The 27,550-nt window shown below is 41.0% G+C and overlaps 2 protein-coding genes across 5 annotated transcripts in view; one reads left to right on the top strand and one right to left on the bottom strand.

Moving 5' to 3' along the window:
• Positions 1-1,110: 1,110 nt before the first annotated feature.
• LOC131591897 (N-acetylglucosamine-6-sulfatase-like) lies at positions 1,111-21,417 on the bottom strand. The gene is made up of 14 exons (XM_058863008.1): positions 21,261-21,417; positions 20,656-20,715; positions 19,769-19,975; positions 18,603-18,668; positions 18,097-18,195; positions 15,641-15,808; positions 12,174-12,256; positions 10,797-10,915; positions 10,071-10,174; positions 9,600-9,701; positions 8,261-8,368; positions 7,486-7,596; positions 5,473-5,633; positions 1,111-4,684 (listed from the first exon to the last, which is right to left on the bottom strand). Exons 1-14 carry the CDS (start codon positions 21,399-21,401, stop codon positions 4,609-4,611), a joined length of 1,605 nt encoding a protein of 534 aa, XP_058718991.1. The 5' UTR covers positions 21,402-21,417; the 3' UTR covers positions 1,111-4,608.
• An 881-nt stretch (positions 21,418-22,298) lies between these two features.
• LOC131592317 (TBC1 domain family member 30-like) overlaps positions 22,299-27,550 on the top strand; it is a 48,020-nt gene continuing 42,768 nt past the window's right edge. For 2 of the 4 annotated variants that reach the window (XM_058863733.1, XM_058863732.1), the window contains exons 1-2: positions 22,299-22,712; positions 25,079-25,243. In XM_058863733.1, the coding sequence (XP_058719716.1) occupies positions 22,454-22,712; positions 25,079-25,243 (424 nt within the window). In that variant the 5' untranslated portion in view covers positions 22,299-22,453. Of the gene's footprint in view, positions 22,713-22,788; positions 22,849-25,078; positions 25,244-27,550 lie in introns of those variants that run through there. The other 2 variants (XM_058863738.1, XM_058863735.1) reach the window with 2 other exon arrangements.

Genomic DNA, 27,550 nt, shown 5'->3' with positions numbered 1-27,550 from the left:
CTTTGAGATTTGTGAGCAATTTCCATACCACAGCTTTGAATACAGTCCAGTGGATATTATCAAAATACTGACAGCTGCATCTGGAAAGCAATATATTAACACTGCCCTTTCTTTCTAATCATGGAATTCCCCTGCCCCACCCCTTGAATGAAGTACTAAGGCTGTGTATTTCTTTTATTTAAAATAGGTGATTCCTTGAGCTTTGTAACAGAAATTCTCTTCACAAACCTGGCTTGCTTTTAGAAATTAATGGCAAGAAGATGTGGCAAGCTTCCATGACCCTAATGTCACTTGGGCTGTCAGTGATGGGAATGTCTAAGTAATACAGAGCTGCCCTTTCTTGTGGTGCTATAGTAAACTTTATAGTTTTCATAAACTGGAACATCAAAAGAAAGAAAGCAATGTTGCAGGCAGCCATTAAATACTTTTTTGTCTGCTCAATGGAACCTACCTCTTTGCTGAAGGAGAAATGAAACTGATACCACATAGTTAAGCAGAAATACAAATAAAATGCAGAAATACATGTTTTAATAACTTGTGAAAGCTCAAACTTAAATAGGTTAAAGGTGTACCAAGTCACCTTCTACAGAGTTCAGGAAATTTATCTAGTATTTTTAAACAGAATCATCCAAGAAATTCATCTCTGTAACAGGGATTAAGATGAATAAGTAGCATGTACCTTAGTGTTGGTCACAGTTCCCATTTTGGAAAAAGCCTCACATGGGATTTTGTTCTGCTTCTTTCCTGGGGTAGAACATATTGGTCTTAATTATGAACAGTAGTTTCTCCATTGTGCTTTCTGTTTTCCATCTATTCAACTACACCAGTTTCCAAGGAAATGCAAGCCAAGTACGCATTACCAAGTACCAAGGTTGCATTTCAATTTGTTCCCTCACCTCAGGCTTTCTTCCTGGTGCAAAGTAGTCAGGTGGTGTCCTGCTAGACAGGAATAATCTAGTAAGATTCTCTGTGGCCATATGAAGTAGCCCTTGTTAGGTAGGAGGGCAGTAAAGCAGAGGCTTTCAAGGCTTACAAAATAGGAATTCAGCCATTAGACACGTGAGACAGCTTATTCCTGTAAAAGGTTTAACTCAAGCTCAGTAACAACGATAGGAAGTTTGATAGGCAGTTTATTTTTTTCTTTCTTCAAAAGTGCAGCAGTGAACAGGGTCCTCTGGAAGGGCACTTTCTAAACAGATGTTCAAAACAGCAAAAATATACTCACAACATGCTACAGCAAAGTATGCTCACATACAGAGAGAGTCATACAATGGAAATTAATTCTAATTGAATCACAATAAATGACAGTTGTTTCATTATGTTCAAATACGGTATTCAGCTTGATGAATCAGTCTGAAATTTAACTTGATTGAAAAGGTATTATACCTGCTTTGGGTGTGTGTTTCAATGTACATGTCCCTGCTACGGCTTCATTCCCCAGAACGAAGAAGCCCAGTTTCCTGGGCTGGGTAAGCAGGTATTGGTTGTATTCACTTATGCTGAAGTGATGACAATGAATTTTGGTTTGCTTTAGAGTAACACAATGAAGTTATTAATTGTATTTCTCCCTGTATAGCATCTACTTTACTGGATCAGATCATTAAAAAATCACAGCTCTGCTTTTGATAATAATGATTTTTTAAAAAAGTAAAAAACATGGTCACATTTTACCTAAACTCAACTCTGTACCAGTAAGGCCCTTTATTTAAAACTCTGTACATTTAACATGAATGCCTTCCATAACAAGGTATAGATGCAGCCATGGTAAAATAACACATGAAATGGAATATCCAGAAAGACCATTTAGTTTTAAAATAACTTAGTTGGGAATTAAATCTGGGTGAAAGTCAAAGATCCTTCATAGTGGTTTTCTTAATTATCAAGGGTAAGAATTAACACTGTTCATTTGAGGTTGTAAAAACACTCAGAAATAACTGCTTTATGGCAACAATCACAAGTGATTAACTGCTCTAACAGCAATGGAAGGCAGGCAGCTCTTGGTTCCTGTTCTTTCTGAAGTCTATCAAAAGTGGGAGCAAATCAAATATTCTTCTGAACCACTAAATAAGGACTGATTACTTTAATTCTGAATTTCAATTTAATACAACATTTGCTACCTATGCCAGATTTCAGGTATAGTGTGGTTCTCTCAGTGAGTGTGTTAAATGTGAGTCTTGTTAAAAAATGCTTTACAAGTATGTGCAGCATTAATGACAGCGAGAGTATTAATTTGGGAAAAATATCTGGTCACTCATACTGAATAATCTGCATCAATTCTGTCAACTTTGATATTACTAATTAGGCAAAAAATAGATCATTCAAAAGAAAATGTCCTTGTTAGGCTTTAAAATCACTTTAAGAAATTAAGAAATGTATTAGAGTTACATTTCTGTACCTATAACAAAGTTTTTTTTTCTAATAAAGGAGCAACAGAATACACATTACTTGCACTGAAACCTAAGCAGAAACTTGATGTACAACCCAGATTTGATAGGACTGATGAGGGTTTAATGTGCAGTTGTCAGTGTATTTCACACTAGCTTCCACACAGCTACCAAAACGAACTTTAAACAAAGCACAGGTTTAAATTGCTAGAATTCTCCAAGCAAAACACTACCTACACGAGCTCATTGTGTAAGAAAACCTTTGAGAGCATGAAGACAACTTTGGTTTGGTTTCTAGAGACAAAACAGTGTATAAAGGATACTGATGGCAAATACTAAAGCTTGAGAAACAAAAAGCAGGATAAAGCTACAATTGTAGTTGAGGAAAAAAAAAAAAAAAAGTCCTGAGTGTTTGGAAGCATGTAAGAAGTCTGAATATCCAAAACCCTCTGCATTTATACAGCTCCCTCAGCTGAAAAGTTACCTTTCAAGCTATTTTTCTTCTTCCAAATATTTGGTCACTTCTGAGAGATTTGGAACAAAAGTTTTATAAAAACCTAACCTGTAGACCACCACACAAGTTTGCAACTCTAAGCTACATGAAGGGCAATTTCTGTGCCTCAGAATTAAAAGACAAGAAAGCTCAATTTACTTTGTTGTAGCACTGCTTGTATCCAGGTGCTGGATCTACACACTGGGGTATGCACCTTCACAATAATGAGTCATACCTCGTTGCCTGCTTAATAATTAGCTGAAATAATCATGCTCTTTACTGGGGTAAGAGACGTGGAATAACTGAAAACTAGTTTTGCTACAGTTTGTTTGACAAGGGAATGATTATCATGCCTGAAAACAGTTGATTTGCCCACAAGCAGCACAAAACTTGTCTTGCAGAAGCTCCATAATTCAGTGTTTCCAGATGGTGTTTTGCCAGTGAATCTATACAGAAGTTACATGGTATTGCAAGTTTGTGTGTTTTTCAAGATTTAGAAAGAGACTCAGGTTTGGGTGCACACAATGGCTGCATTTCAGATAAGCCTAATCAGAAGGTTGAAAAGATATCACCCTTTTGGAGGGAAATAAGTGACTTCTGACATGCAGACCTTTGGTGTGAAGGCCACTTTTTGCAGGTTCAAAAAGTAGTTAGGTCTCAACCAAAAAGCAACACTCTATGAAACATTTAAACTGCCTAAAATAGCTCTTAGCCTAATGTCTAGTGAGCAATGATTCTATTATTTATTTTTACCTAGATTGCTTTCAAAATAATTTACCTTCAAGAATCTAATCAACATAAGAAGTTAGACAATTCAAGACATTTGGAGGTTAGAGACAGATCACCTCTACCGTGGTGCCCTGGTTGTTGGATTTTGTTTATTTTAGTATTACTTCTGTTTGTGTATTAAAAACAGACTTAAGAGTTAGCTCAAAGCACAGGCACACTTACTTGAACACATGTTAGTCTCAACAGTCTCTTAACTCACTAGGAAGTCAGTCTAAAACCCAAAGAGGTTTTTCAGTAGTACATAGTAAGCCAGCCCAGCATTTCAAACCAGGAGGAGGTTGAAATTACATTCTTGTTTGCAAGCTACCGCAGCTGTCCTACAAAATTCATTGGTCTCATCTAAAGTGGTCTCACTGAAAGAGACTATTTAGCAGATGGATTTTAATTCTGCACAAGACACTTGCTAGTCAGATCCTACACTTTTGGCTACTGCCCTCCTACTCTCTCCTAGAGCTAGTTTGCTATTGTCCTTAACAGCCTGGAGCTCAATACAGGAAACCTATAATTAAGCATAGTTTTTAAGAAGGTCTGTGACACCAAATATGGGTGAGCATTACTGTGTAATAGCACCTGCCTATCTAACCTGACTCAAATACACATTTCTTTATTTTTTAGAACAAAATAAACTGTTCGGATTCATAGGCATAGGTTCACCTTTGTGCCTGTGATATGAAAAGGTACTTGAAAGACAATGGTGGTAATCAACGATCTGAGCAAGACAGATTAGCTGTGTCTAACAATTTACAGTTAGAATTCAGCTGTAAAATATATATATTGCACAAGGCAACCAGCTAAAGACAAGGGGTTTCCTTCCAAACAGGGTTTGAAAAGCCCATTAGAAGTCTTCCAGCTGTAATCAGCTAAAGTTAATAGAGACAGACCTGCTGCAGTCACTGGAGAAACTGGTCAGTAGGAGCCCATTGCAAGAGGCTCTCAAGGGTCTTACAAGAACTGTGCAGAAAACCTCCGAGCCCGTAGGCCATGATTGCTGAACATGAGCCGTGGATCAAACCTGTACCTGGAGAGAGGAACAGAGTCAGCGTGAGCTGCTTGGATTGCAGTCACCAGCACTTCTAGAGACAGCTTTGTGCTAGAAGAGCTCTGGTACAAGGCTATGTGAGAAGCTGCTTTCTCAGCAGTATGCAGCAGTGACAATTTCTATTATAACAGATAAAATATAACAACATGCAACGAAAAAGCTGAGTCTACAAAGAAATAAATCCTAGCATATATAACATCAAGCATTCAGGAGCTACATTTTAACAGAAAGTATTGCTGTCTCAAATGACAAACTTACACTTTTATGGACACTCTAAGGACATTTTAAATACTGCTTTAAAAAGCTTTAGTATAAATGATTAGTGACTGAGTTTTGAGGCACAAAGTGCTGTTTACTTCCAACATCTAACACGGACAGCTGAGGTCCTGCAGGAAACGTGCTTGCAAACAGCATCTCCAGGAACAATCAGAGCTAGTACTTGGAAAATGCCTGCCTATAGAAACCAACAGAGCTTTTCCTGGTTTACTGGCAAACCTGAGGTTACTCTCTTGCCTACTCAGAACAGCCGAAGCGTACAGCCAACAATGTCTGACAACATTAACAACATTAAAGTACTAAAGTACCATCAAAGCTATACACGGTAAATTAAAATATAGATTAACAGAACCATCAAGAAAACATCTCTTTAAAAAAAAAGCAGTGTGTATGACAATAATGAATCACAAATACCCTCTATAAAAGCCAAATTTTAAAAATATATAGTTATATTTAAAAGTGTTACAATAATGAAGTGGTTCAGTGTTTACCCGGGATCGAAGACACCTGGTGTACGGCACGTTGCTCCTGAGCAGGACTGCAGCATCATCAGTCGATAGTTCATCTTTTCTAGAATTTCTTGATCAATTGTTTTAGCAATGTTATTGATCTGGTGTGGATCTGCAGTCAAGTTATACACTTCCACAAACACCTGTAGAAAAAAGTTCCTGCACTGTATTAAGTCCTGAATGCTAATTAACAGTCATATTATTGGAGAAGCATACTTTATGGCAGCACATAGTCTCAGATGTTACTTTGAACTCCACTGCAGCAGCCCCACATGATAAGCTGTGTTCAGCCATGCAGCTTCCTGGTCAAAGACAGGACAGTGTACAAGTAAAGCAAAGTTTTGCAGTAGCACAATTTTGTTGGAAAAGTTTTTTTCAACTAAAGTAATCACCTGCCACTGCGGATTCTTTTCTAACACTTGTCTTATGACTGAGAGACCACAGTAAGAGGCTTTGCCTAAGCTGGCAGTCTTTTCTCTAATGGATCTCAAGATAACATAATTTCATGACCATCACATCAACATTCTATACTCATCAGATACTTACAGCTGTCCGACTCAGGTGTCTTGACTTCTTCACATACAAAATATGCTGAATACAAGTATGCTACAGCCTCAAACAGAAAAAGCTTAACCCATGTGCATGTACTTTGAGATTTGTCTGAAGGATTTTAGGGCAGATTTGTTTTTTGGTACATTAAATCTCTAGATGCTTCCGTGGGACAAACACTGGTCAATAGTATCTCAAGAATTTAGCTGTGGTTTTGTCTGTGATAGAGCAGGAGGCCCAACTGCAGATGAGACTGATAAGAACTGGCTGAGTTGTGTCTAACTTTGATAAGGACATATCTGGACAGACTTTGGCCTTTTTCTTACAAGGTTCACTGCAAGGTTATAGAAGCCACATTGTTGCACCTTCCCCATCCATACTGTTGGTTTTATTTTAGCTAGCTCAGGTAAGCAGTGACCCAAAATTCTCTGCTACAGCCATACCTTCTTAGTAGAAAAATCCCAAAGTGACATGAAGAACATTATTGAGTCAACTTTGGAGTCTACTTTTACAAAGAAATTCACAAGACTTTTCTAACTTGATCATAATTTGTCAGAAAGGGGAAAACCAAAGTGCAGGGTCTGCTAATTGTTATTTTTGTTTCCTGAACAGACTTTCATACTATCTAGCTGCAAAAACATCTTGTGAGATTTCCTCACCTGGCTTAAGCAGTTCAACATAGACTGCCATACGTATTGTGTGGTGCATGTTACTGGGCATACCTGCTGTTCATGTAGTGCCTGCACAGTTGCTGACAGCACAGCTTGTTGGATCTGTGCCTCAAACCCCACATCCTTGTTGGAGCAGCTGTGTGCAAACAAGCACAGCTAAAGATCAGCCCCGTGACACACCACCTTTTGTATGTACAGCACGTGCTCTCCTAGTGAGACCTTAGCAGCCTCTGAAGGGGAGACGTTACGTTCCTTATACCCAAACAACTCAAGATAAGGTCAGAGACCTTTCTCACAGTTGTAACTTTACTGCTATTTTTGCCAGACAAACAAGCAAATAATAGAAGAAATTATTAGCCTGGAATTTCAGGTCTTCCTAACTAAAGGAGTTGAACACTGTACCTCTGCTGTGTTTATATGTTGTAAGGTAATATTTGTTCAAAAAAGACCACCACATGGAATTAGGCTAAGACAGAGAACTGCAACCAGTACAGCACAGCTCCCTGTGAGGCTGTTAGGTGATATCACATGGTCACAATCATAGTTTAAGCCTCACTCCCCTCCCACACCCTTTATTTTTATTTTTCCTTCTTCCCAGAACCCCGCTACAGTTTTGGTCAAACATTCTCAATAGGCGGTAAGTACGTCACTGTTTATCCTGCAAGCAATACTGGTCTGCTTTTCAGAGTACTTCATGGGAACCTTGAGAGCTGATAAGGGTGCAGACAGACACACAGCTGTGCACAGCTGACATCTGTTAGTCAGACAGACTTACCTCCCGGTCATCAAATTCACAGTACTGCAGATCCCAGGAAGCTGACAGTGTCCTTACACAAGCATACGTGTTGTTATAGGAATCTTCACAGACACAGTCTGGGAAGCAGTGCTGTGAAGCAAGCAGCAAACAAAAACTTCAGGGCAGGAGATGAACTCTTCCTAGAGTCTGTACCAGCTCATGCTAACTGCAGCTAACAGATGAACATGCAGATCTTAATTTAAGACATGCAAGTTTCCATTGGGGATTTTAAGCAAAAACTCAGTGTTGTTATTAAACTCACCATGACGAAGTGCATTTTGTCTGGGAAGCAAACGTACGTACACAGAAGAGAACAGCACAACACACTACTAAAGAGAGCACCAATGCAATGCTTTGCTTTAGGAAAGCAAAGCAAACCTGCTTCAATTTAGAGTAGCTAGTGACTTAATAATCACAGACAAGAATTGTGCAATAAGGTTACTGAAAGTTTAGAAAGAACATTATGTCACTGCCACACACTTGGCTTAAGCCCACACCTTCCTGCACCAGTCTCCATCCCTGAGGCTCCACAGATTCCCACTGAAAGGGTTTTTGTGATCTCTCTGGTCATATGGACAGGTTGGTTCCACATGGCTGGACATCTTCCAATTATCAAATTCTGTACAGGACCTACAGAGCTGTCTCCTACTTACCAACACACTGGGAGCTTACATATAGAACCAGGCTAGCCCACACAGCAAAGAGGTTAATTCAGCAGCTATTTCCTGATATTAATGGATTTTGTCTTACTTACTGTGACTCCAGGTCCTAGGCCAGGACAGGTAGGATCACTGCCATTGTATCCTTCTCCTTGGTACTCCACCAAGAAGTCTGATCTCCATGTAACATTTTTGTCTCCTTTCTACAAGAAGTTAATGCAACTTAGTATCTACTGCACTGTGAATACTATGAAATAGAAATACTGTGGAATAAAAAAAATTGTCCTTGCTTGGAATAACACTAACACTTCCCACTGCTTACTAGGCAGTATCAGTCTTAAATAAGGTCTTCTTTAAGAAGGTCTTGTGTAACTAGAAGACACGGATTAAACTCCAAAAATATTAGCACACCTTCCTGTGAGGGTATAAAATACTATCTTCAATTTGTAAAGGATCATACAGCAATACCAAGTAGGAGCCACATGGCCAGATACTACTATCCTACAGATAAAATCCCTGTAAACAAGGCTGTTTCCCTTTGATTTGTATCACATTACCACAACAGATGGAAAAAGATATACCCTTGGCAAAAAACCAACCAAACAAAAAAAGAAACCGCTTTAAGAAACAACTAGGTTTTAAGCTGGTCTATTTGTAGCTGCATTTTAAAAGACAGAGGAAGATGGTAGTTTACAGTTCATACATAGCACCACCACAGGCATATGCAGCAAAACAATGAATTTCAAATTTGATTCCACCAGAGTTTAAAATGGGTGCCTTTTACCTGCTTCTGTCTAAAGAACAGCTTATGGTTTGGATACAAGGTTTTAAGAGCAAAGAACCATTTTAAGTCTGGATGATCTTTCCAAGCTTACTTTCCAATTAAGCTGTCTTCAATTTATAGACTAAATTTAATTAAAACTAAACAGATCACCTGCAAGCAGCTTTATTTAAATAGGCTTCTGCTCACCTATTAGAAAGGTCAAGTTTACTTTATAAAACCACACGCACTCTTCTAGAGTTTGGCAGGAAACACTGGTTCTACTGAAAATGGAGTCAAACCAAAGATTTAATAAGAACAGCCTGCTTTTCTCCTACTCCTATGCTGAGAAATGCTATGGGAAAGGGGAAGGAGAATGCAAGGTGGAAATAAAATACAAGCTTTAAAGCAGCAATTATTACAAATGTGAGAACTATCCAAAGGATGACATGACTTTCTTTTATAACATGACCATGAAGTTGTAATGCTTGTGAAAATACATCTGCATTTAAACATACCTACTTTTTCACTCAGCTATGAGCATCCCACATGAAAACAACATCAAAGGAAGAATCTGGGTTATGAGTGAATCTAATCTATCAAAGGAAGTAACACTGACTTTGAAGAATTACCCCTGCAAGCCTAATTTGGTTACTATCCCTGTCCCTACTTACCAACAGTGGCAACAGTGACATCCCATCCATCTGGGTCTTATTCAAGTCATATCCCGCAATATCCAGAATAGTGGGACCCAAATCAATATTTGCAACAAGCATCTGCAGGATAAGAAGAACTTAACTTCAGAACTTCAAAACTTATTTTAAATACTTATATTTGCAGGTGCATCTAAACACTACATAAGTTTCATGTTTATGGGCTAATGGACCCTGTAACATTGAAAAGCAATGGTAGGGAATTTGCAAAGTGAGTTCAAAATTAATTTGCTTTTGTGGCCTGCAATGGCTTAATTTGATTCAAGCAGAAACAGCCAGCTTTTTATAATATGGTCTTTGCCCCTTCTGCCACTCTGTGTTATTTCATCTAATGTACACATATATATGCAGGGCAAAAAATTAGTAGGTAAAGTGGTAACTGTGAAACAACATTAAAAATAAATCTGTACTGGAATTTCACTTCTTTCTTACCTTGTTTGTCTGATTTGGTTTTATCCCTGGTCCTCGAACTAGCAATGGAACTTTGATATCAAACTCATAGAGCTGCCGTTTGTCTATTGGCAAAGAAAATTGGCCTAAACAAGAGAAGATGGAAAAAGTTAAATGGCTTCTTGTTAAAATTATCAGCCTTGTGTTACCATAGAGTGGTTTGGGTTGGAAGGGACCTTTATAAAGATCATCTAGTTCCACCCTCTGTTATGGGCACATAATTGTCACCAGTTCATTTCTAAAGAAGAGAGGTTCTTAACCTGAACTATATTAACAAACTGGAGGACAGAAGAGATAACTTCAAAGTATAAGCTCTATCTTACAAAGTTTAACAGCTTAGATACTGCACTTTTAGTTGTACAACATGATACAGACAGGTCTTTGACAAATTTTTACTAGCTAACCCTCTTATACCAACTCTTCCTATAGAACACAGAGACCCTTCCTTTATTTCTGCCCTAATTTTATGCATACCAGGATACACCGTTAGAAATTAATGCTGAAAACCACAACCAAACAAAAAAACAGCAATAAAATCCCAAACACCCCACACTGTGACTCCAGATTGTTTTGCAACTCAAATCAGTATTTCTCATATCTGTAGTTTCCCACAGCTGCTGTTCCCATTTTCTGGAGTGGCCGTGAGGGTGAAAGGTTATGCAATTCCTGGATCTTCTACAAATAAGCAGTAAGCAGTAAAAATTTTACCTGTGTGGAAGCCATTGTCTGATGTGTAAAAGATGTACGTGTTGTCTAACTCTCCATTCACTTCCAACTTCTTCACTAGTTTCTCTATCAGGTCATCAACTGAGAGCAGAGTTTGCCACCTATACAGAAACAAAGTACTTTACTTTTGAGTGTGAAAAACTTGGTATAACCCTGGCTGCAAGTAGGGCATTCATATCCTGCTTCCAGTTAGAGGTATATGCACTGTAAATTAATTATTTTGCTTACAAATTCTGAAAACAAACTTCATAGAGTACTACACTTTTTTTTAAGGCTGCAATTAAAGATAGAAATATACTGTTTGTCCTCAGTTCTTGTTGATTTCTGTAGTGTCTGCGAAAGACATCAAAATGCTTATTACTTCTTATGTGGACTCAGTGAAGACCAACCTTGAAGCATCACAGTGACAAAGCGTCAGCTATCTCCTGCAAGCTCACTTGTTATTAGTTCTTTATATGTAATTTAATATTAAAATGCAAAACAACCATGAATTTAGTTGTCTTTATGTCTTTCTGCTTGAAAACTGTAATGTCAGGATCCATTATTTCAGTGTATCTAAAGCCTTTGACAGCTACAAGTTCTTTTCTTTGTCATGAGGTTTGCTGTTGAGAAAAGCGACTGCTTCCACTACCCTTTACAGACTAATATCATGCTGAATTAACTACAGCTATTCAATTCTTGGATTCTGCTGTCTCTTGGCTTAAAATTTCTTTGCATAATTTTACCTTTGTGTTTTATAAAACAAAAATCTGAAAACTCTTGGGTTTCCATCTCCAAAGTGATAAGATAATATCACCTGGTAACTGCTCAAAATTAAGATCAACACTTAAGGTAATGTTTGTTTCAAAACTTTAAAAGAAAGTACATCTGCAGTGTAAATAATTACACTTGCACTCTATTAAAAAAGGGAACAAGTCATGTCTGCACATTATTCCCCACATCCCCTTTTTAAAAAGGAATCTAGCACCTCCCCTGGCTAGTCAGTATTCCCATGTACAGACTTGGAGACAAGATTAATAAATCAGAGTAGCCGGCTGAGAGAAACTGGAATTAAGTGAAATAGAAGGTAAGGCCATTATTTTTATAAAAACCTGTTATGGACTGAAAGAAAAGCGATAGAGAGACCAAGTGTGATTGGTCTTTTTTGTGACAAATAATGGCAGCATTTGTGAATATGATATTTCTGAAGCCAAAGTTTATTTACAAAATGTCAACAAAGTCAGGAGGTCTTCTGAGATGGGTGCCAGAGAACTATTAGAAGCAATCTGACATCGACTGTCAGACTTAGTACAACTTTTTTAAAAAATCCACACCTTACAAATTCTGATTAGAAAACTTAAGCAACAAAAAAATTCTTACCGCTTTCTATAAGCGTCATCAAGAAATTGTATTGAAGAGTTGCTCATTGGAGTCTTTGCTTGTCGAATCAACCAGTGCTTGTTCTAAAGAAAGAAATCAACAAACTTTAGTGTATGAGAGAAGCATCAGGTTTTAAGCCCTTCTTAGAACAACCACAAAAACTATTCCTGTGAAAAAGTCAGGCAATGCTATCAAACTGACCAGACTTTTGTTTTCCCTGTTGGTTCTTTTCAAAGCAGTTCAGGGAAGAAAACTGTGAAAGTATCTAGGGAAGGCTCTCTCAGAAGTAAAGGTGTGATAGCCTGAGACAGATCTGAGGAAAATAATGTGAAGTGTTGAGCATCACTGTAAGACTGGACTCAGTTGTCAAAAGTGAGGTACTTTTGGGACTAATATTCGTGAGCATCCCAATAGGTTGCAAGGTGGGCAAAAGCTCCTACACTTAAAGCAATTAGAATTACTTAAGTTATAAAGAGGTGAGTTCAAATATCTGTAGCAGTGCCACTATCAGATTCTTGGCAGTCTAAGAAATCAGGGCTGGTGACTACTGAATGGAACAGAACATTACCATTTTATTTAGATTTTGACCCTGAAACATGAACATTTCTTTAGCTACAGCATCATGCCTCTAGATTTATCCCCAACTTTCAGAAACAGACCTTTTCTTTCTTTCCTCACCTATACCCAAAAAGTAATGGAGGTGATGTAATTCATAGAAAAAGTGATACTCCCACATTGAAGGACCAGTCTGAGCTGGGTTACATGCTGTACAAATACATGGGAAGGTCTGCTGTGAACAATCTGAAGGTTAATATTAGTGGCAATCAGAACAAAGAATACAGTCATGTCAGTGCAGCTTTACGCTTTTTCATTTAGTAGGTCAGAGATGACCCACTCATCACACTCAGCTTGAGCCTGTATTTAGCTGGTCACTCCTCTGTGTACAGCCTCTTGTTATGCAATTTCCCTCCTGTCACAAGCAAATGACTGAAGGGCTCAGGCTTTAGGGACTCACAACAAAGTGACCCATAGCTCCTGAAATTACTCAATTCCCCTGCTTTCTGCTCTTGACTACTAAAGGAAAGATTTTTGGCATGGAGACTTAATACTGTGTCCACTTTAATTCAGCTGTATTCAGCTGTTTCTTTTACAGCAGTTGTAAAACAATTCTCTGGAGAGAGAGTCTATCTCAGCTGAGAGAGGAAAAAGTAAGGAAGTACAGCACAAATCCCATCTTCAGCTCAGCAGTTCTTCAGAGAACAAAGTAGCTGGCAACATCACTGGTGCACCAGCCACCTTTCACAAGGGCTGTGCTTAGGAGAGGGGCTTTGTAAGGCACAATCACACTGGGCAACTCAGGCAGGTAAGCAACCTAGTGCAGCAGAATCCTCCTCTTTGAGTATTTTGTTCTTCCTACCTTTCTCTGAAGTTTCAAAAACTTCACACAGCCCTCAAAACACCTTTGTGGATTTCAATAAACTTCACACTGACTCAAGAATTCTAAAATCTGCTTCCCTGTCATGTCTTTTTCACCACTTTTATACAAAGCAGTCCACCAATCCTGCTGCCTCCCTAAGCTCCATTCTTGTAGAAATTTTAGGAGATTGAGACAACATACAATGTACTGCCAGCAGAATCAGAACACAGCTGAGCTCTGATTTTGCAGGAAAAACAATACATGTAAGGGAGATACCAAACACATATCTTAATCAACTTCTCTTTTAGAACAGCTTAGATAAAGCTCATCTGGACTATTAATAATTCTGTTTGGAAATCCAGACAGCTGCTGATCATTTCATACAGTTCATAGCTGAGGATCTAAAGCAGAAGTCAGATTCTGACCAGCGATGTATACAAGAGCTTAATTCCTATTTTTCATGTAGAGTTTCTGCCTAAATGGTTCCTCTTAGTAGGTCTTGCCCACATCCAGTATAAGGAAGTGAGGCAACATTTATTCAGGTGTCAAGACTGTACAATCCCAGACTGTCAAGCAAGCATTACAACATCAGTGAGGGTCTTAGCCTATTTACATGTTTCCTGCTACTGCAGGAATCATGCTTGCCCCAGAGAGCAGTGAAGCTCTAGAAAACACCAAAGCTCCAAGAAGACTTAGGCTTCAAGACCACAACACTGCCAGCTGCAGAAATGCACATTAGCTGTGTCTAAGAAGGAAGGTAATGCTAGTCTGTTCCTCTGGTAAAACTGCTGTATCCGCAGATATTAATTGCCAAACATTAAGTCCAGCATTTAGCTCTGTGTTATACAGACATATGCAGAGCTTTTACACCACATAAGGCAACTCCACAGTGTATGTTTTGCTATCTGCTGACTTCACTGGTCAAGTTGCTTTTAAATCACTGTTTAAAAGCACTCTATTACAGTAACGGAGTCTTAAGACAAAATCTGGAATCCCTTTATGGAAGAAAAAAACCTAAGTCTGATTCCCACTCCCTAGTTTGAAACTTAAAAAGATTTGGCTAAAGTATTTGTTACTGCCTGCAGCCTTTTTCTGTCCTTCTAATCATGTTTTTCTATCATACCGATAAGCACATGGTCGTTTTGCAAGCTACAGTCCTCAGCTAAAAACAAGTTTCATTCTGCACAACAGGAGTCACAGTGACCTGAGGCTCCTGATAGGCATTTAGGCAATGTTATCTCAGTCTTAAGATTAGAAGCAAATCTTGAAGTGAAATAATTGAACACTGAACAGCAATGGGTTCTATAAATTACTTGAACTAAAAATACAAAACTTCTGTAACTTTTCACCAAATTAACTGCTTGTGAAGTTCACTTACTGGCAGAGTAAATTGCAGCAGATTAGTCTGAGGTTGACTATAACTGGCCATATTTGCTGGCAATGGAAGGCACCGCTCTGTCACAAGGATGTCTGAAGTTGTTACATTAGGTTATTTTAGCAAATGAAAGGCATGTTCTCAAAGCACTTAGTAACCCTGGGCGGCCCTATGGCTCATGATTCCAGAGTCCTCTGATTAGTCTGACATGCTTTCAACCTCGGGGAAGCTTTGCCACAAACTCAAGGAATGGACATCCCCCATCCACAAGCAGATGTGTGAAGGAAGACAGGGCTCTTGTCATTCTTCACCCAAGCCTTTGAGTAGCACATTACCTATTTGTTCCCCTGACATATTGAGAGCAATCATAAGAATTTTTAAGAGTTTCAGAAGAATCTAGAAATGGGACACAGAATTCACTTTTTATCAATCATAATTCCATTGTACTACCATATCACTTTTGCCACTATGTTGTTTTTCTTCACAAGACATTAGCATGCAAATATCTCGAAGTCATAATAAAGTTATCTGACCCTGACACACACCAATTTAACGTGATTAAACAACCGGCAGTCATAGTACTCGCCTATTCTAATCTAATGTGCAAGTCAGGGCCACTGCCTTCTGCTCTCACAAACTAGAATAACCTACACAGGTTCTTGCTAGTTAGCTTACCTTGCCATGAATATTAAAATTGCTGTTTCTTGGTGCACTGACATTCTGAAAGCTCTTTGTATACTGTGGAGCAGGTGTCCAAGGGGAGTGTGGTGCTGGGGTTGCGATCATCATAAAGAAGGGTTCAAAATTAGATTTGTACTCCAAGAAATCCAATGACATGTTGGCCTGTGAACAGTGTTATTGGAGAAAAGTCATGTCTCAAAGGAAAACAGCAACTATTTGACAAATCCAAACGAGACATTCATAACTTATTTAGAGCTCAGTAATACCGTGAACATTTAAACTATTTAAAAAACTTACTGCTTGCTCATCTACAAATGTCTAGAACACCAGCTCATGGTAAAAATAAACCCAAGTGCTCATGTTAAATAAGTAATTTTTCCCACATCTTCAAATGACTTTCTACTTCAGACTCTTGCATTAATTAGGCCTCAAAAGCTCATCAGAAGTTTGTGCCTGTTCCAAAAAATCCACCTATACTCTGGCTTAATCGAGTAAAATCAGAGCTTTCTTAACAGTCTAAGTCTGAGACTTTAAGATGCCATCTCCCATCTGATAGATCCCAGCTTAAGGGCTTCAACTTTCTTCAGAAATAGCAATAGTTCTGAAAAAAACAAATTCAGCCCTGCTGTTTATAACCTATGCTCATTCTACAGCAATCTGCAAGATTACAAGGGGTGAAGACAGAAGGTCTGGAGAAGAACAGTGCCAAAATGCACTTACTCACACCACTGCACTTTCATTTTCATTTCATTTTAATTTCAAGTTGCAAGTTAGAAGAAATTGTGAGTTCCATTTTCCCTTCCCCTAGGTCAGCCTTTAAAATTAAAGCTTCAAAGGTATTACTTGCAGATGAGTTCTTCAGTATTCAAATCTTGCAACATTTTTTTCCTGCTTGATTAGTATACCCCATTTTGGATATCCTTTTCTTTCTCTATACAAAAAACCACTACACCAGGAAGTCCCTCTTCCTTCCTTCTAAATTTAGTATCTAAGCAAGTAGGGCTCAACTTCAGTTTTATGACAGCAGAGTCAAGAAAGGATAAGAACCCTTCAGAAACTCATAGCAGCAGCCAACTTTGATTTCATTAGAGGTTTAAACTGCAGTATGTGAGAAGTGCAGTAAAAAGATTCAAGTGTTTGGATGCTCAATGTCATACTCAAGTAACGAGGTGCCCTTAGACAAGAAAGCTTGAGGATCACATCAAGCAACACAGGAACTTTGCATAAACAATTTATTCCTGTGCACTGTCCAGCAAGTGAATTAAACACTGTCTCTGAAATGCTGAGTACATGTTTGGTAACTACAGGAAAAAAGTAGAATGCAACACACTGAAAGTCGTGATACATTGCTGTATCAATAGGTAACACACCACAAATAAGCAGTTTATGCAACAATGACCTGTTGGGCAAAATGCTTACGAGCTGCTGAAGGATCAAAAAACCCCAGTACAATGCCAGTAATAGGATAGTCTCACTTCTGGCTTATCAATTCCAATCTAGCTTTAGACGATGTAAATCTAAATTTAATCAGACAGCTGTTCAGTACCCTAAGAAACACCAATCAGTGCTGTTTCTAGTGAGCAGCTGTCTGTGTTCAAGCACCCAGTGGAACTAAACTCCTCAGGGTCTCAATAAAACACTACAAGACTGCATGAGGAGACATTTCTAGAGAAGAATTTTTGTGAGTGCTAACCTATATGCTGTAACACAGTACCAACCTATACACTGTACCAGCACCTCAAATTATGACCCCAGCTTGGCAGACGGGGATATTTCCCCCTTGCCCACAGCCCCTGATACCTGCCAAACAGGGCCTTAAGAGAGCTAAAGTAACTCTTCCAACCTTCCTTAAAGTATCTGCCATCTTTGTTACCTCTCTTTATTTTATGCAGATAAAGAAGCTAAAACCTCCCCTGATCAGCTACACATTGCCCTCATATACCATCAAGGAATGGTTAGGCTTTAATATTTACAAGTTATCAGACTGATCAAGTTAGAGACTACAAGATACCAACACATCATAATACCTAAGAAACAAAACATGGTGCGAAGTTTATTTTTACATGCTTCCTACTGAAATCTGGGCCCAGTTAATCTGTTACAGAAGTTGCATATTATAATAAAACATATCTTTGTATGAAGTAATTTAAATCTCTGCCTACCTGTTCCTCTTGCAGCCAGCAGTCAGTATTAACTCCTCAGTGAGGCTACTGGCTAGCAAATGGCCAGCTGGAATGCCTTTCCTTTCCACAGCTCAAACACAAACCTGTCATTTCTAAATATACTCAGAGTCTTGCTTTGCAGATAAATGCCCACCCTCACAGCAGTACAAGTGTCCATTTGTGAACTAATACAGCCTAACAAGTTATCTCATCCTTTCCCAAGTCCCCAGCACGAGGCACTATCTGGTCATAAGCAGCTTCTGTACCATGCATTGCAAAATTCCTTACCAGTACATCTGTCAGATAATCTACACTGTAGTTCTCGCCATGCCTTCGTGCTTTGCCATTTACCGAGAGAGTATAGTTGTAGTACTTTGAATTTTTCTCCTGTGAAAAAGAAAAGGGACACAAGATACTTATGCAAAGCAACATATACATTGATTACTTGAAATAATCCAAATTACTTGTCTACAAGCATTTGCCAAATAGGTTATGAGCATTTGCCACAGGGATACTGTAAAAATTCTCAGAAGTGGTCTCCATCAGCAAAACTGGTTTTAGTGCTATCTCGCAGTTCTTTGGCTGTATAAATTGTTTCATTTTCTCCAGGCACTCAGTAGGAGTAGCCCTTGTAAAAGTCATAGATACAGCTGAGGAAAAAGGGGAAGAAAATTTGCATTAAATCATTAGATGCACTTTTCCTCCTCTTTCATGACCAGCAAAGTTAGAACATGAGTTGGATTATAAAGCAATCACAATAAAGCTGTTAAAAAAAAAAAAGAAAAGTCACATACCAAAGCATACCAAAAACTCCATCCAGGAGGGACATGACCTACTCCCCCTGCATCCTCTGCTCCATACTGAAAAAAGAGAGATCATGACTCACAGTTTCAGTTATGACGAATCAAAGCTAGACATTATGGTTCATATTCATGTGCTTTATTCAACACTGCTCAGAAACCATGTTAAGCCAAATTCAATTTCAGAAAACCACATATATATATGCATATAAAAACCCATGTAGGGCCCGGTAAAGAAACCAGGGTTCAATAACTAGACAGTAACTGAAAGCTTAGCAACCATCAATAAAATTTCAATTTTATTCCCTGCTCCATTCTGTGTGTGAAAATATGCAGAGATTCTGGAGAACGTAGTGTACATCATCAAATAACAAATGTTGATCAAAACATCCATGTGACAAGACACTTGCAGGCTTCATGATAACAATTCACAAGATACTAAAGAGAATTTCACACAGACCAACAGCTTCCTTCATCCTCCCCCACCAGGGGTAGGAACTTCAAGTAATGCTAGCCTCTTGCCACCTCACTGCCAAATAATCTACAACAACTAGCCTTTAAGACAGCAAAATAGGGAAAGTAGCTGCTGAGTCAGTGCCAAATTCAAAACAGAGGGTGCCTTAGAGCAACACAATGGGTTTTCTCAGGGTAGCCCTCTCCCATCTACATGGCTCGCCTAACTGCAAGCATGAGACTCTGCTGAGTCAAGGGATGCTCAGAGGAAAGCCAGCTGAGTTTCCCTTCCCCTTGCTGCCTCAGTAACATCAGCAGACACAAACTCGTGTCTGGCTATGAAAATTCACCTTCCATTGTTTAATTATACCACCATTTTCCACCATGAGATGCAAAGGAAACATGCTGTTAAGAATCCTGTAGCTCATTTACCTCCTAATCCAATTCTACCACACAAGAGGAACACCCAGCCTACAGCTTTCAGTGCTGATTTTTTCATCTTACTATGAACTACTAGAAACTATAACCTAGCTTAAAAGACAAAAATATAAACCACACATATACAGGTGACTCAATAATAAAGTGCTGGGTAACTGCTGTAGAAGAGCATTGAAAATATCTGTCCTCCAGATAAATTTGCCTCAGTGGACACCTAACTGTTCAAACAAACCACAAAAAAAATAAAATAAATAAAGGACAAGAAATACCTCATTTAAATACTTTCCAGCAAAGAACGTTTGATAACCACACATAGCTTTGAGCAGCGCTGGAAATGTGTATGGTTCTTGAATCTTCTGCCATAACTTGCTGCTACAGTTCCCTTCCAGGGTGTTATTGACAACATGATGATTATGTGGATATTTTCCTGTTAAAATGCTAGCTCGACTGGGACAGCAAAGTGCACTGGGGACATACTGAAAAAACAGAATGAGGAGATTTAAGACTGGGATAGTAACACAATTTTATGTCAAAATTTATAGTTTTCAAATATCAGCTAACGGGTTGATTAATATGTTAACCAACAGTAAAACCTACTTCCTTCCAGACGCCCAGAATTATATCCCAAATATTTTCACTAGTGAAAAGCTGCTCATGAAGCCACTTTCAGGTCTCTGTAGCATATGCCTTTCAACTTCTCACCACCATACTGGACACAGTTTTCAGATGGGGCAAGAACCCACTAAATACTGTTTGATCATCGACTCTGTTGTTTTAGCCACAGAGATACAGCAGAAAATGAAACGAGTGAAGTGACTTTTTGTTGTGCATGAAGCTGATGAAAGTTTTGAGCAGCTTTTGATACTTCTCAGTTTGTAATAGGAATATTCACACTACGCAATTTTAGCATACAGATTAAGGAAGTGAGCACAAGTGCTTTCAGAAAGTGAGACTTCACAGATTTCGAACATGACCTTAAATTATATTAATTTTGAGACCTAAAAGTAGGTAGCAATTGAATTTTAAAAACCCCACATCCATATCTACAGGTTTCACAAAACTGTAAAACAATTTTTTGAGATCTCACGTGACATAAGATACAAAATAGATAAATGCACACATCTCAGAAGTTCAGAGCGTTAACGCAAACACTTACTGCGTTTACAAAGGTTATTCCCATCTGGGCAATGAGAGCGTTAGTCTTCTTTAGGGGGGTCTGAAAGGAAAGCACCAGAAGGGCATCAGCTAAAAATGCAAGGATGCCACATAAAGCCAGGGACTTGAAGCAGTATAACTGGAAGAAGGCCCAACACCACCTCGGCAAGACACTCAAGAGTGCCCTTCCCGTATCGCTAGGGCCTGGCGGGGCCACAGCGATTGCACAAGCCGGCCCAAGAGAGCACAAGTGCGGGGAGTTTCCAGAGGTATCTGCAGCGGCAGAGGTTGCTCCAGAGAGGCCCCAGCAGCGGCCCCGGCCCAGCCGAGCCCCGCCGGCTCTGCAGAGCGGCTCATCCCACCCGCAGAAGCCCCACCGCCACGCTCCTTTCGCGGGGCTGCTTGGCCTGAGGCCGCAGTGAGACCCTGCCTGGCTGCGGGCTGGGCCCAGCGCGACGACCCCCACGGCCGGAGAGACCCCGGCCCCACACCGCGCCCGCCGAGCTGGGTTTCGGCGTCTGACAGCCAGGTACGCGACCCGGGCGGGCGGCGAAGCCCCCCCCGGCCGCGCCGCCGCCAGCCCCGCGCCCCCCGCCGCAGGGTTACCATGCCGCCCAGGCAGACGTCCTGGTCATCGGTGAGGATAAGCACCACGTTGGGCCTCCGCGCCTGCCGGACCGCCCGCGCCGGGCTGAGCAGCAGCAGCGCGGCTAGCGGCAGCGCCCGGAGCAGCGCGGACGGGGACATGGCGGGGCCGCCACAGGCGCGGAGCGGCCGCGGACCCGGAGCAGCAGCGCGCGGGCCCGCCCCGCCCCCGGCATATGACCCGCCAGCGGGGGGGCGGAGTCACGTGGCCCGGGCGGCAGCCGCGGCCCCGCCCCAGGCCCCGCCCCCGCCCATGGCTGCGCGCGGAGGCGCTTCCCTAGCGTGACCTCCGCGCTCCGCTCCTGAGGGGTGGGTAAACATCCTCGGGAGGCGTGCCGAAAGGATGGAGCCAGCTCTTCTCGGTAGAAGAATGGTCATCCCAACCAAGCAACAGGGCAAGAGACAACGGACAGAGACTGATGCACAGGAAGTTCCACCTGAACATGAGGAGGAGCTTCTTTACTGTGCTGGTGACTGACCACTGGAACAGGCTGCCCCCAGAGGGTGTGGAGCCTTCCTCACTGCAGACATTCAAGAACTGTCTGGACGCTGTCCTGTGCAATGTGCTTTGGGATGTACCTGAGAAGGGAGGTTGTGACACTCAACCTTACCCATTTTGTGATTCTGTCGATTCCCGACCTGAGTTAATCGCGGCTGTTACGCGTGTGGCCGGGTCTCCCTGCACCGCCATCGGTGCCGCAGCCAGAGCCCAGGCGCCCCCGGTTCTGGCGGCCGTGCGGAGCCCGCCATCCGCTCCGGCTTGCAGGCGGTGTCACGGGGACCGGCCACAGCACAGGTACTGAATTGCTGGCAAAGCCGGGCCGCCCCTCCAGCGGGGCAGCAGGAGCGGGACGGCCGGCAGTCAGGACGGTGGTGACCTCCGTGACAGCCGCACAGTGCACGGCTACCGCGTCCGGTGTCACCGCTCCCGGTGTCACCGCCTCGAGGCGGAGCGAGGCCCCCACCCCTCCGCCCCTCGGCAGGTGCAGCGCCCCCGCCCCGGCCTCTACCACGGTGCGCGGGGAGGGAGCGGAGCCGGGCGCGGCGCTCCTGCCCGGCCTCTCCCGTCCGCTTCCCTTTCCCTTGGCCGCCCCACCCCGGCGTGTGAGTGTGGAACGGGCCGAGCCCGGAACCCGGCGGCGGCAGCGCGGAAGATGGATGCGGCGGAGGCCGGCGCGGGCGGCAGGGCGGGCAGCAGCGCCGACAGCCTAGCCGAGGAGGAGGAGGAGGAGGACGAGGACGAGGCGGGTCCCGGTAGCGGCCGGTCCAGCCGCACCTCGTCGCTGGTGAGCGGGCTGCTCACCGAGCTGTACAGCGCCGCCGAGGCGGCCGCCCCTTCGGGCAGCGCCCGCTCCCGCACCCTCCGGGAGCTGCAGCAGCGGCCGAGCCAGGTCAAGTACCTGCGGCTGAAAGGTACAGCCCGCCCCGCCTGCCTGCCCCTGCCGCCGCCGGGCCCGCAGCTGCCCCTGCCGCCTCGCTTTTCCTCTGTGCGTGCAAGGGAGCCCTGGCCGAAGGTGCCCTCCGTGCCTGCGTGCACGTGTCTGTGTGTGTATGTGTCCGTATCCAGGCTTTCTGCATGGCCGTGCCTCCTAGAAGCGTCCCACGAGCTATTAGCTGAGAGCACCTCCAGACTAGGGCCTCCTGTGCTGTTCTCCCCTCTTTTGTTTCAGGTGCCCTAGGAGCCGAATTAGGGTCCTCTGCTACTAGTTTCTGTAACAGACTGCCTAAGCTTTTGTGTTTCTGCGAGTTTGGTACTTTTCCTCACAGTAATGAATAAATGTTCAGTTTTTCCTTCTTTTTCCTTCTTTTTCCTTCTTTTTCCTTCTTTTTCCTTCTTTTTCCTTCTTTTTCCTTCTTTTTCCTTCTTTTTCCTTCCTTTTCCTTCCTTTTCCTTCCTTTTCCTTCTTTTTCTTCACTAAGTCCTTATTTTCTGAATCTAGAAGAGATGCTACACATACAGTATCATAAGACAGAGTTTTTCTCAGGGCCTTTTAGTTTTACTGGACATAAACTAAACTGGACAACTGTAAACTTATTTGGAGGTCGGCATGTCTTCCAAAAAAAAAAAAAAAAGGAATGTAATGAAAAATGTAAATGCTGGAGTCAATCAGAATCGAAATGAAATTTTCAAATAATTCTTATGAAAGTTAGGTAGTCTCCACAGTGCATGTTTGTGAAAGACTGAGACAGGCTACTCCAAGCTGATTCCAGTGAAGAGGAAAAGAGAACAAAGACCTCTTGTCTTCTGATGTTTAATCACTTTTGCTTTTGATGAGGAAAAATCCCAAGAGGTGACTAAATATGCCTGTTTTTTAGAGCTGTACAAACAGTTGTCTGCTTCCGTGTTTGGCTTCTTAATGAGATGATACGCCATCTGATGTTACTAGGATGTAGCTCAAGTTCTTCTGCGTGTCCTTTGGCAACCTAGGACTCAACATGAAATTTTCTTGTTCAGAAATATATTTTGTGGTATTTCAACTCATTAGTTTTCCTGCCAAGTTATTGTTTTTTACATATTTTTGTTATATATATATATATATATATATATATATATATATATATATATATATATATATTTCCCCCTTTTGAATCTATATATCTAGTTTTAAATTACTCTGCCTGGTACAAGTGATTGGGAATTATATCTGAGCAGCAGGTGCAGCAGCAGCAGGGTAGTGGCTATAAAATACAGTATTGTTTCATCAGTGGTTCCCCTGTCCTTGCCATCATAGTTTTCACTAGTCCATGGTTGATGGTCATTTCAGCCTAATTTGTCCTTTTCTTTAAGCTCTCCGGAATTGTTGAAAAAGATTTGCCACATGAGTGGAGCTGTTTACCATCCCAGTGATAGAAGCTTTTCCTGGATGCATACATATTTTTCTCATTAGATCAGATTACTGAAGAATGGAATTTTTGGATTGATTTTCTTTCCAGCTTCAGGGGACAGGGGTTGCATTGAAAGTGATAGTTTGAAAACTTAGCTGCAGGGGGCAGGCAGCTGTGTAGATGCTGGTGGCAAGCTGTACCAGGCTGTTACAGGGAGGAGCTAAAGAGGTCAACATGTGATAGGCAAGACCTAGGATTTCACTGGTGTGGGGAGCCTCTGAGAACAGAGCAGAGGACTCAGAAAAATTAATGGACTTAAGACATCTCCCCAATAACTTCTTTTTCTGGTCCTGAAGCTCACCTCATGAGGGACAAGAGGAATATTAGAACTAAGCTGAGACATTTTGATGAACTGAAGGGGACTGGTGGCACTGTAACTGACTGGTGGAGATGACTGAGGCCATGACTAAAGCCATCTAGTTGCATCTTAGGGGAAAGAATTTCCCACTTAGACCTTATTCTGGAGCTGCATTTGTAGCTTTGCAGGCAGCTTCTTGAACGTGTTCCCTTGTCTGTTACAGATGTATTTCTTGTCCATGCAGGGGCAGAGTCTGGAAGGTGCTGTTTCTAAAATGTATCTCCTAGTTGCACTACTATCAGTATGTTCTATCTGTATCTGTCACCTTCCCAGGAGTTTATAACAGCATAATAGTTAAGATTTATACTCTGTGCAATAAATTGAAGTACTTTTGTTTAAAAGAAAATTAAAGGCTTTGGCTCAGATTCTGAAAGTGTTTATAACTGGGAATTACCCCAGTTAATAGAACTTGTCATTTATAGAAAGCTTGTATTTGTAAACGTCTGTGAGGCAAGTGTCTTTGCGTGTCAGCTACAATAAGCTGTTTGTGAATGTTTTGGCCTGTACTGAAGTTGTTTTCTCTGCTTGTTGGCAGATGTTGATGAATTAACAACTATAAAACGAGAACTGAATTACAGAATTTCCGTTCAATCAGCAAAGTTGCTCCGTCTTCTGAAGCAGAAAGACAGGCTTGTACAAAAAGTCCAGAAGAACTGCGACATTGTCACAGCTTGTTTACAGGCAGTTTCCCAGAAACGTTGTAAGTACTTTCTGTGTACTAGTGTAAATAGTTTGTTTCATTAATGTGGACAGTGCTTTATTTAAGCCCTCACACTTAATTTAAAGTCAAGAGGCCAGGCCATGCTATTCCTTAGATATGACTGACTCCTAATGATGTCAGTCGTACCTGGAAACAGGCAAAGTTCAACTAGCTCAGCTGGGTAAGCTGCTGTAGCCTCAGCTGTTAATTCTGCATAACTCCTTTCTACCAAGTTGATCCAAGCTGAAGAGTATCAGTAAAAACAAACCTACTTCCCTCAAAGCCCTTTATCAGCATCAGTGTTTTGGGGGTTTCTGAGAGATTGCGTGGGAAACAGAAGAAATGTTGTTCTTTAATTGTTCAGCCTTTTTTTTCCTGCACAGTAAAACCTTTTTATTTGACTTGGCAAAGTTGTCATCTTAAGATAGACTGAAGTGCTTTTTGGTAGTTATTCTAAAGTAAAACTGCATGTAATGTCATATGTAAGAATAAATAGAAATTATGCCTTTGGAAAGGATGTGTGAAAATAACCTAATGTTCCGTCTTATTTTTTTCATTAACATGCAGCGTGACAGGTACAGAAATGTTCAGGTACAGTAAATAAAGCATGGTCTTTTCATAAACATGTCTGTAGGAGCTTTGACGTGCATGTAAAGATTTTACTAAAAGAATTTTACTGTGGTGGCATGTGCTAATGTAGTCAAGGTAAGAGCTTGTCTACTCATGTGAAACTTAAGTTTTAAACATTTAAAAGCATTCCTTTGTTTTACTTAAACCTGGCATGAAAATTCTTGGCTGTCATCTACTGTGTAGTCATATTTCTTCTCAAAACCTCTTAATGTCAGCTTGATAAGCAAGGCCTCCATGCCACTAACATGGAAACATATACTGTAGTCTCCTTTTAAATGAGACTACTTGAATTTTCTACATGTTTAGAAGATTTGGCTGTAAATTCTGAATGCTTCTTTCCCCACATAGTGGAATCTCTGTGTAGAGGTGGAACAGTAGTTTTCAATTAACATTAAGTTCACATTCAGGTGTTTGAGTGCTACCTTTAAGCAATCTATACAGACCAATTGTGAACAAATACTGTTTCATGAAAACATGGAAATTTTGTCTGACCCTTTTTGATTACTGCTTGACAAATTAACAGCTAGTAGTAATTTTGGTTAGTTCAGAAGTAACAGGGCTGATAAATTTGGTCTCTTATTTTCTGACAGAATATCTATCATGCTTTAATCTGTTTCTGCAGAGAGGAAAAAACAGGTACTGTTTAAAAAAACTCTATGCTCAAAACTGTGTTCAGTGTCTGAAAGTTCAGGATCTGTGGGTTTTGCAGCTCACACAGGGAGCCATCCACTCCTCAGTCTTAAACCCGCGCTGGCTCTTGGTCTCTGCTGTGTGCACAGAAGAGGCCTTGCCCCTGGCAATTTTGGGAGCCCACATGTGACTTGCTTGCACTTCAGGGCCACTGATAGCTAGCACAGCACCGGCAGCACTTGAACTCCAGAGTGGGTAAATGTGGAGAAAGAGTTGCCAGGAACAACTTCATAACTTACTGTCTTTTTCATTATGCTGCTGACCCTTGTCCTTAGCAGATGATGCATGTTTTGCATACAAATAGGTATTACCATAGAAAATAAAATTCACTGCAGAGTGAAATGTGTTTTGGTTGGACACATGAATGGTCATGGCTCTGTTAAAGGAATGATAAATTGTTCTGTAGAATATATGATAAAATCAGTACACTGTGCTGTACTTCTGGATTGTAAGATATATGAATGAAGAGTTTCATTTTAATAATGCTTTTTTTACCCAAATTTAAATAAAATTCTCCAATGAAGAAAATTAGTAAGAGAGAAATCACTGTGATGGCCTCAGGGCAAACAAGGCACTTGTTTCTCTTACTCTTTGTGATTTGTGATTTTGATTTTTTTTGACTAAGAAAAGATATGTTTGCTTGGGAGCACTATGAACTTTTTTGATCCATATTAGAAACAAGCAGAGTGCTTTATGCACTTAATTATATCATTTGAGAAAAGCAGAATTCAGTAAAAAACCCACAAGGTTTTGAAGCTGTCATCTAAAGAGTATGTGAAGGACATCTCTTGTATTTTATATAGTGACAGCTTGCTTTCATTACTAAATATATTTTGAGTGGTCAAATTGCAAACCAGAAGTTCCTTGAATCACAAATGTTGATTGATTTTAATTAAAACAAACCCATAAAACAACCAACAAACAACCCAAACCAAAACCATGTGCTATCTATAACTTATTTAGAAGTAAAAGCATCCAGCTTAATTG

Source organism: Poecile atricapillus, chromosome W, assembly GCF_030490865.1.
Source record: "Poecile atricapillus isolate bPoeAtr1 chromosome W, bPoeAtr1.hap1, whole genome shotgun sequence".
NCBI classification, from domain to species: Eukaryota; Metazoa; Chordata; class Aves; order Passeriformes; family Paridae; genus Poecile; species Poecile atricapillus.
Note: the sequence above shows the minus strand (reverse complement) of the source record. Positions and strands in the feature narration are given on the sequence as shown.

Coding starts and splice junctions, on each gene's coding strand:
- LOC131591897 (XM_058863008.1), bottom strand. CDS start 21,401: ATGTCCCCGTCCGCGCTGCTCCGGGCGCTGCCGCTAGCCGCGCTGCTG. Junction 10,916..12,173: donor GATGACGCTTATAGAAAGCG/GTAAGAATTTTT, acceptor GTTTCTGTATAG/GTGGCAAACTCTGCTCTCAG. Junction 4,685..5,472: donor CCAGGTGTCTTCGATCCCGG/GTAAACACTGAA, acceptor TCCTCTCTCCAG/GTACAGGTTTGATCCACGGC.